The sequence below is a fragment of the Triturus cristatus genome, chromosome 2_1 (genome assembly GCF_964204655.1).
Source record: "Triturus cristatus chromosome 2_1, aTriCri1.1, whole genome shotgun sequence".
Lineage (NCBI taxonomy): Eukaryota > Metazoa > Chordata > Amphibia > Caudata > Salamandridae > Triturus > Triturus cristatus.
Genome location: NC_140581.1, coordinates 4,579,787 through 4,593,137, shown reverse-complemented (window position 1 = coordinate 4,593,137; position 13,351 = coordinate 4,579,787). Strand labels below are relative to the sequence as shown.

At 51.9% G+C, this 13,351-nt stretch overlaps 1 protein-coding gene across 2 annotated transcripts in view; it reads right to left on the bottom strand.

The window, feature by feature from the left end:
• The window catches only part of LOC146863589 (histone-lysine N-methyltransferase NSD2-like), a 325,818-nt gene that overhangs the window by 51,858 nt on the left and 260,609 nt on the right, over positions 1–13,351 (bottom strand). For both annotated transcript variants that reach the window (XM_085627584.1, XM_085627580.1), the window contains one exon: positions 8,458–8,574. In XM_085627584.1, the coding sequence (XP_085483710.1) occupies positions 8,458–8,574 (117 nt within the window). The remainder of the gene's footprint in view (positions 1–8,457; positions 8,575–13,351) is intronic.

Sequence of the window (13,351 nt, the reverse complement as noted above, 5' to 3'; positions counted from 1 at the left end):
CACCTGTCCTTCCCTCATCGGACTCAGGCAGCAGGCCGAAGCACAGGCGGCGAGCGACCGGTCCGGAACCCATTGGGTGTATTGGGAAAACGACCTCCTGTACAGTGAGCAGAAGTCTGCCGAGCTAGGATCGGCCCGGGTACTGGTGGTACCCCTGCGCTTCCGAGACTTCCTCCTGGGCCTAGCCCATGATGTGCCCCTGGCGGGACACTTGGGCCAAGACAAAACCTATCATCGCTTAGTCACACACTTCTATTGGCCCAAGATGCAAGCTAATGTCGAGGCCCACTGTAAGTCATGTCCCACGTGCCAGGCCAGCGGAAAAAGTGGCGGGAAGCGCAAGGCGCCCCTACAACCCTTCCCCGTCATTAGTACCCCCTTCGAGCGGGTGAGGATAGACATCGTGGGACCTCTAGATCCAAGGACCGCCCAGGGCCACCGGTTCATCCTCGTACTGGTGGACCATGCCACCCGCTACCCCGAGACCATTCCCCTCCGAACCGTGACGGCTCCCGTGGTAGGACGAGCCTTGATGGGGATATTCTCCCGCGTGTGGTACCTCGCGAGGTCGTGAGTGATCGCGGCACTAACTTTATCTCGAAGTACATGAAGTCCTTATGGCAGCAATGTGGGGTATCGTACAAATTCACCACCCCGTACCATCACCAAGGCAACGGTCTAGTAGAACGGTTTAACCGGACCCTGAAGGGGATGATCATGGGCCTCGAGGAGCCCCTCGGGCGCCGGTGGGACGTCCTCCTTCCCTGCCTCCTGTTCGCCTACCGGGAAGTCTCCCAAAAATCCCTGGGGTTCAGCCCATTCGAATTGCTTTACGGGCACCCCGTCCGGGGACCCCTGAGCCTGGTCAAGGAGGGCTGGGAGACCGCCCCCCGAGGCACCCCACAGGATGTATTCCGCTACATCCTGGCGCTCCGCAACCAGACTCAGAAATTCCGAGAGCTCGCCGAAGCCAATCTCGAGACTAGTCAGGAGGAGATGAAGCGCTGGTATGACCAGAATGCCACTCTGGTCGAGTTCCAGCCGGGCCAACAGGTCTGGGTGATAGCCCCGGTGAAACCCTGCGCCCTCCAAGACAAATGGACTGGACCCTTCAAGGTCATAGAGAGAAAGAGTCAAGTCACTTATTTAGTTGACGTCCAGTCCCTTCGGAACCCCCTCCGGGTCCTCCACGTGAACCGCCTCAAACCTCACTTCGTGAGGACAGAATTGAGTCTGCTCCTGGCCACCGACGATGGGACCGAGGAGGACACCGAGCCCCTCCCGGACCTCCTGTGCGCTAAGGAAACCGATGGCTCTATTGAAGGAGTGAGACTCTCCTCCTCCCTCACCCCCCAACAATACGATGATTGTCGCCAGCTATTGGGGCAATTTGCAGACCTCTTCTCCCTCACCTCCTGGATCACCGACTGGTGTGTCCACGACGTGGATACCGGAGACAGCCCGCCAGTATGGCACAGAGCCTACCGTGTCCCTGACAGGGTCCGGACCTGCATCCAGGCCGAGGTGGCAAAAATGCTAGCCCTAGGGGTGGTCGAGCCCTCCGACAGCCCCTGGGCCAGCCCCGTGGTACTGGTTCCGAAAGCAGCGGCCCCTGGGGTCGCCCCCAAACTAAGGTTCTGTGTAGACTACCGGGGGCTCAACACGGTCACCCGAGCCGACGCTCACCCTATTCCCCGCGCAGACGAGCTCATTGACCGCCTTGGGGCTGCTCGCTACCTCAGCACATTCGACTTGACCTGCGGATACTGGCAAATTGCGCTCACCGAGGGAGCCAAGGAGCGGTCCGCCTTCTCCACCCCCGATGGGCACTATCGCTTCCGAGTCATGCCCTTTGGAATGAAAAATGCCCCCGCCACCTTCCAGCGGCTGGTCAACAGGGTCCTGGCCAGGCTGGAAGAGTTCAGCGCCGCGTACCTAGACGACATTGCAGTGTTCAGCTCCCAATGGACCGCACACCTCCAGCACCTCCGACAGGTGCTGGTGGCCCTGCGCCAAGCGGGCCTAACCGTCAAAGCCAGCAAATGCCAACTAGGGCAAAGTTCAGTGGTTTACCTGGCGCACCATGTCGGGAGCGGGCTGGTCGCCCCCCTTCAGCCCAAGATCGATGCCATCCTGGCCTGGGAACCCCCTGCGACTCAGACAGAAGTTCGGGCCTTCCTAGGCCTCACCGGCTACTACCGAAGGTTCATTAAGAACTATGGCAGCATAGTAGGCCCCCTCACAGAGCTAACCTCCAAGAAACAGCTGAAAAGAGTACAATGGACCACCCCCCTGCCAAAAGGCGTTCGACGCCCTAAAAACCGCCATGTGTACTGCCCCCGTGCTCCAAGCCCCCGACTACTCCAAGGAATTTGTAGTCCAGACAGATGCCTCGGAGCACGGCATCGGGGCCATCCTCTCACAACTCAACGAGAAGGGTCTAGACCAGCCCGTAGCCTTCATTAGCCGGAGGCTACTACCCTGTGAACTACGGTGGAGCACCATTGAAAGAGAGGCCTTCGCAGTAGTCTGGGCACTAAAGAAACTACAGCCATACTTGTTCGGAACCCACTTTCGAGTCCAAACAGATCATCGACCCTTACGGTGGCTGATGCAAATGAAAGGAGAGAACCCCAAACTGCTGCGATGGTCGATCTCCCTCCAGGGGACGGACTTCACTGTAGAGCATCGCCAGGTACTGACCACGGCAACGCTGACGGCCTGTCCCGATTCTTCCGCCTCAGCGACGAGAACCCCCAAGAGGATGGGTAGTTCTCCCCGACTTTCAGCTGGGGGGGGGGGGGGGACGCGTGTGGGACCGGCCTTGTGGCGTGGACCCCCCCTGACCATTAGTCCCTCCAACCCGACTCATGCAACCCCCCCATATCCCTGGTTATAGACCCCCGGCCACCATGTCCCGATGGCCGACCCTGGGCCCCAGCGAAACCTAGACCTTAGACGCGCCATGCCCGGCCAAGGGAGAGGGAACCCCCCCCAAGCAAGACAGGGAGGAGTAGTCTGTCGCACCTCTGACCTCCTCTCAATGGAGGGTTTCGATCGCCCTCCGGGCCCCCAGGGAGCTGGCTCCCCGCATGTCTGGAGTCCCTCCCGGCCCTACTTCAAAGGATCAAAGAGCCGAGCGACAGGAAATCCCAACACACCGCCCCCGACGCCAAGACCCCTCTCTGTGAGGACGCTGGACTTCAAAGGGAAGAAGGCGGATAACAGAGGGTGCTGAGGGGACTGGGGCAGAGAAGACCTGGAACTACGAGAGCCCTGCGGACCCGGTCGCGGCTCGACGAAACCTGAAGGAAAGACGCTACCCGATCCTTGGAAACCACCTGAGCCCTGCTGACGCCGTCGCGGCTCCCGAGAACACTAAGAACACTGGAGCCCTGCTGAGAGACTCGCGGCTTCCCCCGACCCTAAGACCATCGAAGCCTGCTGAGAGACTCGCGGCTCCCACCAACTCAAGCCCGGCTGAGCCTGCCGAGTGAATCGCGGCTCCCCGAAGATCACCCGATCGACAGTTCCTTCCCGCCAGAGCCCTGCAAACGTGGTCGCGGCTCGAGAGCACACTGGTCCGGCTGGACCCGAGACCGCACCGTGTCCCCCGGCTCGAGGATTGAGAGCTGTGCGAAGGATACTCGGCATTGACTCTGAACCAAGAACTGTCCCGCTACCCCAACCCCCCTGTGCAGGAATTACCAAGCTTATTGTACCGACCAAAGACTACCTTGCGGATCATAAAGGTCCAACGAATCTTAGATAAAGATCTCCGTCTACTGAAACCTACTGTGTGGTGTCTCTTTGTCAAGTAGTGCAAGCTCAGCGCGTGCGAGCCTAAGTACGAGACCCCCCCCCTTCCTGAAGGGGCCTCACCGCCGGTGCTCGGCCTGGTTCTGGGAGAGGCGGGTCACGGGGTGGTCAGGAACGTGTTCTGTAACCCCCCTGGGATCGCCCCTTCCAACAACAATATGCAAATTACCCTCTCCTTGTTAATCCTTCAGCTTCAGGTATTGAACCAAAATCAGCTACGATTTGATTTCAAGCCGATATATTGCCAGGGGTCATACGCCGATATCTACGGTCCAGTGTTTTAAGAGAATCTACTTTCTTAGTTTTCCCACTTGATGAAATTGTGTGATACACAGTAATCATTTCCTTGCAATAAAGAGAAGATCTGCACACATTTTCAATGCTTGTAATTTAAGTAAATACTAAATAAAAACTCAAAAGAAAGCGCATCAACAAAAGATTTGCAGCAGTTCAGTTCCGTTTGTAGTGCGCACCAAGAACCCGTTTCCTCCACCATCACCCATTCCAAATAAGATCTTATTGAGCTTTGTTGGTAGTTGAAAGTGCACAACCGAGGAGAATCACTGGAACGGAGCCGCGTTATCACACCGTCACAAGGATGTGTGTGCAGAGGACTGTTAAGGCGGCTTCCTTTGCCTTATCAGTTGCATTTACCTGTGGTCGGGGAATAACCATTGATAGGGGCAGTAGGTGACCATGGACTTGTGACATTCACAATTCGCTGACCCCCAGTGACTACAGAGCCTGTATAAGGTTATCATAGATGTGGAGCAGTGACTCCAGGACACGCTAAGAGCCTGAATAAAGTTATGATAGATGCGGAGCAGTGACTCCAGAACATGCTAAGAGCCTGTGTAAGGTTATGACGGACTCAGCAGTGACTACAGGACACACTAAGAATCTGTTTAAGGTTATGATAGACTCGGAGCAGTTACTCCAAGACACGCTAAGAGCCTGTTTAAGGTTATGACCGACTCAGAGCAGGGACTCCAGGACACGCTAGGAGCCTGTATAAGGTTATGACGAACATGGAGCAAAGACTCCACGACACGCTAAGAGCCTGTGTAAGGTTATGATGGACTCGGCGCAGTGACTCCAGGACATGCTGAGAGCCTGTGTAAGGTTAGGATAGACTCGGAGCAGTGACTCCAGGACACGCTATGAGCCTGTATAAGGTTATGATAGCGTGTCCTGGAGTAACTGCTCCTAGTCTATCCTAACCTTACACAGGCTCTCAGCGTGTTCTGGAGTCACTGCGCCGAGTCCGTCATAACCTTACACAGGCTCTTAGCGTGTCCTGGAGTCACTGCTCTGAGTGTCATAACTGGAGTCACTGAGTCACTGCTCCGAGTCTATCATAACCTTACACAGGCTCTAAGCGTGTCCTGGAGTCACTGCTTCTAGTCTAAGAGCCTGTTTAAGGTTATGACGGACCCAGAGCAGTGACTCCAGGACATGCTAAGAGTCTGTTTAAGGTTATGATAGACTCGGAGCAGTGACTCCAGGACACGCTAAGAGCCTGTGTATATTATGATAGACTCGAAGAAGTTATTCCAGGACACACTAAGAGCCTGTATAAGGTTATGATACACTCGGAGCAGTGATTCCAGGACATGCCAAGAGCCTGTGTTAGGTTATGATAGCATGTCTTGGAGTCCCTGCTCCGAGTCTAAGAGCCTAAGGATATGATAGACTCGGAGCAGTACTCCAGGGCATGCTGAGAACCTGTGTAAGGTTATGATACTCGGAGCAGTGACTCCAGGACACGCGAAGAGCCTGTATCAGGTTATGATAGACTCGGAGCAGTGAATCCAGGACACGCTAAGAGCCTGTATCAGGTTATGATAGACGAGGAGCAGTGACTCCAGGACACGCTAAGAGCCTGTATAAGGTTATGACAGACTCGAAGCAGTGGCTACAGGACACGCTAAGAGCTTGTAAAAGGTTGTGATAGATTTGGAGCAGTGACTCCAGGACACACTAAGAGCCCGTATAAGGTCAAGACGGACTCGGAGCTGTGACTCCAGGAGATGCTAAGAGCCTGTATAAGGTTATGATAGACTCCGAGAAGTAACTCCAGGATACACTAAGAGCCTGTATACGGTTATGATAGCGTGTCCTGGAGTAACTGCTCCTAGTCTATCCTAACCTTACACAGGCTCTCAGCGTGTCCTGGAGTCACTGCTCCGAGTCTATCCTAACCTTACACAGGCTCTCAGCGTGTTCTGGAGTCACTGCGCCGAGTCCGTTATAACCTTACACAGGCTCTAAGCGTGTCCTGGAGTCACTGCTTCTAGTCTAAGAGCCTGTTTAAGGTTATGATAGACTCGGAGCAGTGGCTCCGTGACTGCAGGACACGCTAAGAGCCTGTATATGGTTATGATAGACTCGGAGCAGTTATTCCAGGACACGCTGAGAACCTGTGTAAGGTTATGATAGACTCGGGGCAGTGACTCCAGGATACGCTAAGAGCCTGTATAAGTTATGACGAACTCTGAGCAGTGACTCCAGGACACGTTAAGAGCCTGTGTAAGGTTATGATAGACTCGAAGAAGTTATTCCAGGACACACTAAGAGCCTGTATAAGGTTATGATACACTCGGAGCAGTTACTCCAGGACATGCCAAGAGCCTGTATAAGGTTATGACAGACCCGGAGCAGTGACTCCAGGACACGCTAAGAGCCTGTCTAAGGATATGATAGACTCGGAGCAGTACTCCAGGACACGCTGAGAAAATGTGTAAGGTTATGATACTCGGAGCAGTGACTCCAGGACACGCGAAGAGCCTGTATCAGGTTATGATAGCCTCGGAGCAGTGACTCCAGGACAAGCTAAGAGCCTGTATAAGGTTATGATAGACTTGGAGCAGTGACTCCAGGACACGCTAAGAGCCTGTGTAAGGTTATGACGGACTCTGAGCAGTGACTCCAGGACACACTAAGAGCCCGTATAAGGTCAAGACGGACTCGGAGCAGTGACTCCAGGACATGCTAAGGGCCAGTATAAGGTTATGATAGATTTGGAGCAGTGACTCCAGGACACACTAAGAGCCCGTATAAGGTCAAGACGGACTCCGAGGAGTGACTCCAGGATACACTAAGAGCCTGTGTGAGGTTATGATAGACTTGGAGCAGTGACTGCAGGGCACGCTAAGAGCCTGTATAAAGTTATGACGGACCCGGAGCAGTGACTCCAAGACACGCTAAGAGCCTGTCTAAGGATATGATAGACTCGGAGCAGTACTCCAGGGCACGCTGAGAACCTGTGTAAGGTTATGATACTCGGAGCAGTGACTCCAGGACACGCGAAGAGCCTGTATATGGTTATGATAGACTCGGAGCAGTGACTCCAGGACACGCTAAGAGCCTGTAAAAGGTTATGACTGACCCAGAGCAGTGACTGCAGGACACGCTAAGAGCCTGTATAAGGTTATGATGGACTGAGCAGCGACTCCAGGACACGCTAAGAGCCTGTATAAAGTTATGGCGGACCCGGAGCAGTGACTCCAGGACACGCTAAGAGCCTGTGTAAGGTTATGACTGACCCAGAGCAGTGACTGCAGGACACGCTAAGAGCCTGTATAAGGTTATGATGGACTGAGCAGCGACTCCAGGACACGCTAAGAGCCTGTATAAAGTTATGGCGGACCCGGAGCAGTGACTCCAGGACACGCTAAGAGCTTGTGTAAGGTTATGACGGACTCTGAGCAGTGACTCCAGGACACGCTAAGAGCCTGTATAAGGTTATGACTGACCCAGAGCAGTGACTGCAGGACACGCTAAGAGCCTGTATAAGGTTATGATAGACTCGGAGCAGTTACTCCAGGACACGCTAAGAGCCTGTATATGGTTATGATAGACTCGGAGCAGTGACTCCAGGATATGCTAAGAGCCTGTATATGGTTATGATAGACTCGGAGCAGTGACTCCAGGACACGCTAAGAGCCTGTATATGGTTATGATAGACTCGGAGCAGTGACTCCAGGATATGCTAAGAGCCTGTATATGGTTATGATAGACTCGGAGCAGTTACTCCAGGACACGCTAAGAGCCTGTATAAAGGTAAGATAGCCTCGGAGCAGTGATTCCAGGACACGCTAAGGACCTGCGTTTTAGGTCCTCCTGTTCATCTCTTTGTAAAGGCTACAGAATAGAACTTTAAAGCTCCTCACTCAGAAGCTTGACTGGGAGGAATGTTGGAGTCTGAAGATGTGACGTACATCACTGTACCCGTACGGTCTTTCACAAATTCCATATCCCTTTGTATACAGTTCCCGGTGCTACTGTTAAATTCCAGGTTCAAATAGAAGCATGATATGCCAACTTTTATTCAGGACTCGTGCTGCATTTCATTGTTCTGTTGCAACACATTACTACACAATGTAAAATAACAAGAAAAATATGAAAACACACTAGCAACTGACCCGAGGAAGAACATTTACAGTGGTCTCGATGCCACAAGACTATACGACTACAGAAAGACATCACAATCTCTGCAGCTGATGGCACCCGCTGTGCGGCTCATGTCCAGTTCAGTGCTGCAGTGTACTCTAGTGATCATGTGTGCATGCTAGGATCATAGGGGCAAGGAAAGCACAGAAGTACACTAATGCGTCTGAGCCAGAATGTGCGGCATACCTTGTCAATGGTCAGCATGTAGAAGTGACGGGCATTTTCCTCTTGTGCCTGTTTTATCCGTGCCAAGCACTCCTCTTCATTGATAACTTCCCCAACATATTCATTTACAAATTCTCCCTGCAAGGAATAAAGGAAACAATGACTTCAGGTTATTATGGTACTCACAGAACTGGTTCCTGCTCCGTCACTAATGAAAACAGTTTCCTAATAAAAACCATGCAACTTTAAAAGAATTTGAGAGTGTCCATCAGTGTGTGTAGGCGCCTTTCCAACCAGTGTCACATTAACTACTACATCATTATCTCCAAATATCGCCAACGTTTAAGGTTGGTGGAGACATGTCAACAGAACACAGAGCCGAACAGGACAGAACAAGGATTAAGGGCATTATTTTGTAAACTGTTGCTCCCTCCACGTTCACTACCAGCAGGTGGAGAACCAGATTCCAGAGCACCTTGACGGAGTGAGAGCATGTGAGGCCAGGTTTCGGCAAACAAGTCAAGCAGAACAGAGGACTGGAAGCTGAACGGATATCCTTAACAGGGATAACTTCAGAGCCTGGAATCTTGAGACTCCTCAGCCTTGCAACTTGACAGTCAGGTTGGAAACCAGGACGCTATGTCACGTGAATGTAACAGTTTGCAAGAACTTTTTGAAAAAAAAGAATAACCGTATTTATGTAAAGAAAGAGCCTGCAGCACTTCAATGCTTCTGGTAGAGACTGCAGCCGAGTAAGAAGCCTTCAAGTCAATAAATCCACATTATCAAGTAGCTTCAGATTGAAAAGGCGCATGCATTAGACGAGGACAGTCCTCAATTCGGGTCTCATTGAGGAGATGCAAGAGTTTGAACACAGTGAAGTATTCGTAGAGGCCTCAGTGGCTACAGGAACAAAGATTCAGTTTTTGGCCAAATGATACATAAAGCCAACAAAAGCTTTGACAGATGACCACTACACAGCAACCTACGCTTATGATAATTTTTTATTCATTTACACTGAAAAAGCACCAACATTCACTATTTTCATGACAACATTAAAACCCCAGCATGTGGTGCCGCAGCACTTCAGTCCTTTACCAGCAAACGTCTTCATTTACACTTTATTATCTTCCCATCTTGTATTCTCCACTAATCCGAGATCCACAGCCAAGGTGTTGTGGACTGCGTACAGCGAACCATCACTGCAACATTTTTTTGCACACTTTTCTAGTTTTTGGTATTTATCCCAGAAAGCACTGCTTAAGCGTGGGGACCACAATTCTACCTGTGAAGTGCTCAACACACTAACCTATTTGAAAGTCTGCTCTGCTCCAGACATCAATGCCTCACACACTGCTTCACCCTCATTGACACCAGACGGCCATCACCTACCTGAAGTTCAACCCAACCCAAACAAAATGGAAATCCTGCTATTTGCCAGAATAACAAACAAGGAGTTTAGACCTGGCTCAGCAATATGAACCTAAACCAGTTCAAGCTCAAACTCTCACCCAAAACCATATCACCTGGGAACCGACTGTACCATCAAGGAACACATCACAAAGACATCTAAGACTGCCTTAGGATAGCTCTCTCAACATCATCTACCGCCAACATCCAACTACCTGGTTAACAATCGCACCACCTCCAGCGGCGCTCAGCACACCTGCTACCAGGTGCTACGAAGACATCAGACTGGAGAAGACGAAGTGCCAAAAGAGAAAAAACAAGGCAACAGGCCTTCTCTATGTATGTACACAGAATCAGGAATAATATCCTCACATCCACGAAGACTGCCTCAGATCTCCTCAAAATTAGGAAAGAGTTGAATACACACGGCTATAAAGGCACCATATCACGATGCAGTAACAGTACGCTTCCAGTCTCAGGATCCCACATCACGCTAATCCCGCTTCGCGACACCTTTGCTGGGGAGATTGTACTGACGTTCAGCTAGGTTCAAGTGACACAAATACCACCTACGTACATAAGTCGTTCGACCCTGACTGCCCTCCGATAGCCCCTTTCTAGTGGCCCATGACAGCGATGTTACCTTCAGGTATTCAGTCCCTTCAGGTATTCATTCCATGTGTGTTTCCCTAGCTAGATGCAAAGAATAGCAATGGTAAAACTACATGAGTGAAAACAAACATGCTGAGACCAGAAACAACTGAAGTTGTGAGAGCCCAAACTAAAGTCAAAATTCAGTACTTAGAAGACCCACGTGAATGTCTTGTATCTAATGGCATACAGTTACTTTACGATTATAGCATTGTCTTAATCTTCTGATCACCACTGCATAAATTGGTGGCAAGTTGTTTCCTCGCCCCTCTACCCAGGACTGTGGTAAATATTCTTGCCTAACTTGAGGGTCTGTGGAAAGGCAAAACAGTCAATGTTCTCCTATGGAGGAAGATAGTGTTACCGGTTCAAAGGTAAGTACTTTGTTGTGGGAGTTGGTATTCAGGGGTTAGACTCGGGGGTCCCCCAGGGTCAAGGATGCACTCGTTACACCCTCAGCGGCACTAGGGCGGCCGGGTGCTGAGGCACAATTGTATCCAATGGGGGTTTGGGGGCCTCATGTAGGTGGCTCCTAACGAGCAGGCCACTGGGTTGTGGGAGCAAAGCTCCTGGACTTTAGTTCAGGGCAAATGGGGGTTTAGGCCAGCACAAAAGTTGCACCCTCAGCGGCACTGGGGCGGCTTGGTGCGGTGTGCTGTTTTGGCATTGGGTGCCCTGTAGCTTTCAACAGGAGTCTCTGGTTTGCAAACACACTGCAGGCTCGGGGACGAAGGTCTTCTGGGTGAGACCACCACTTAGAGAGGTAAGTTGAGATGTTGGGGGTTGGTTAGGCACCGTCGGTTGGGCCACCCTAAGCCGAAAGGTGCCGGGTGCAGGGGTGCTTTTTAGGGTCGGATCTTCTTACCTGCTCCTGGTGCGGTTGGCGGGGAGACTTCCGGTTTGAGGTTGCATGCGTCAGCTGGAGGCTTAAGGCAGGACAGGGTTCACAGGATCTCGGGTCGGGATTGCCGGGGAGGTCCTCCTCTTGGTTTTTGGCCATTCGGGCCGTGGGCGTCGGGTGCAGAGTGGTGCGGACTTTGCCGGACCTGGAGTCTGTTGGTGAACAAATCCGATGTTCACAGGAGACCGTCTTTTCTTTTGAAGGCAGGGTAGGTCCTCAGGGTTTTGGAGACTGCTGGTTGCAGGACACACCAGAGTTTCGCTCCTGCAGGTTTAAGGTGGGGACAGGGCGGTAGGGCTGGGGCCAAGTCAGTGGGCGTTCTTCTCTTGTTAGGTTCGGCACGGCTGTTGGGTTGGTCTTTTCTTCTTTTGGTTTCTTGTCTGAGGAAGCAAGGTTCAGCAGTGCCCCTAAATACTAGATTTAGGGGCGTTACAGATAGGTAAAAGGTTGGGACTAATGGGTCCCCATCCCTGGTGGGGGGGTACACTCCCTATTATGCCACCCTCCAGTGATGAACTAGTTGAGAAAATGCCCTCTTTCTGCATGGTTGCCCCCACTTTTTGCTAAACCTCTGATGTGCTTTTACTGAGTGTGTCCTGGGGTCCTGCTAATCGGGTACGCAGGGCCTTTGTTCCTTCCCTAAAACTGCATGACGCCTAAACCCAATTGGCATCTCTGGCCACATATCAGCCCCTGGTAAATGTTACCCTAGGTACCCAGGGACTTGTGACCAGAGAAGGCCCCTAAGGGCTGCCGCACTTATTGTGCCACCCTTAGAGGCCCTGTACCCTGACACACACACACACACTGCCTTTGCAGGCTGAGTGTCTTGGTGCAGAACAAAACCGAGTCGACATGGCACAAATCCCTGTGTGCCATGCCCACCACCTACACTGCCCTGGCATACATCAGCCACCCCTCTAGCTGGGTGCCCTATGCCAGTCGTGTGGGTACAGGTGCATGAGCCCTGTCCCCCTACAGTACCCAGGTCCTGGGGCCATGCCAATCTGCCAGTACCCTGCAGTTAAGTCAAGGGTACTAGAAATGTGGCTGCCCCTAATTTATCTATCAACTCATCTGCTCTTGGAATAGGGTGAGCATCCATCTTGGTGACAGAGTTGAGTCCTCTATAGTCCACACAGAACCTAATTTCTCTCTTTCCACCCTGTGGATGAGGTTTGGGGACCAGAACCACTGGGCTAGCCCAGGGGCTCTCAGAGGGTTCAATGACCCCTAACTCCAGCATCTTGCTGACTTCAGCTCTGATGCTCTCCTTGACTTGGTCTGACTGTTGATAGATCTTGTTTTTGACAGGTGCACTGTCACCAGTGTCCACATCATGGGTACACCTGTTTGTCAGACCAGGGGTCATGGAAAAGAGCTTAGCATACTGTTGCAAGACTTGCTTGCAGTCAGTCTGCAGTTGGGCAGAGAGGGTGTCTGAAAAGACAACTCCATCTACTGACCCATCTTGTGGGCTGTAGGAGAGGAGATCAGGGAGAGGTTCACTCTCTGCTTCCTGTTCTTCATCAGTCACCATCAGCATGGTGATGTCAGCCCTGTCATTGTAGAGCTTGAGGCGGTTCACATGGATGACCCTTTTGGGTGTCCTGCTAGTGCCCAGGTCAACTAAATAGGTGACCTCACTCTTTTTCTCTAGGATAGGGTAAGGGCCACTCCATCTATCTTGGAGGGCCCTTGGTGCCACTGGCTCCAAAACCCTAACCTGTTTCCCAGGTTGAAATTCAACCAGTGCAGCTTTTTGGTCATACCAGTGCTTCTGGAGCTCCTGGCTGGCCTCAAGGTTCTTGGATGCCTTTTCCATGTACTCAGCCATCCTGGACCTTATGAATGAATGAATACGCATTTGTATAGCGCATGGCTACCAATAGGCATCCCAGCGCTTACTCATGACACCTCATTCAGCAGGCACAACTCAGAGAAAAAGGAAGG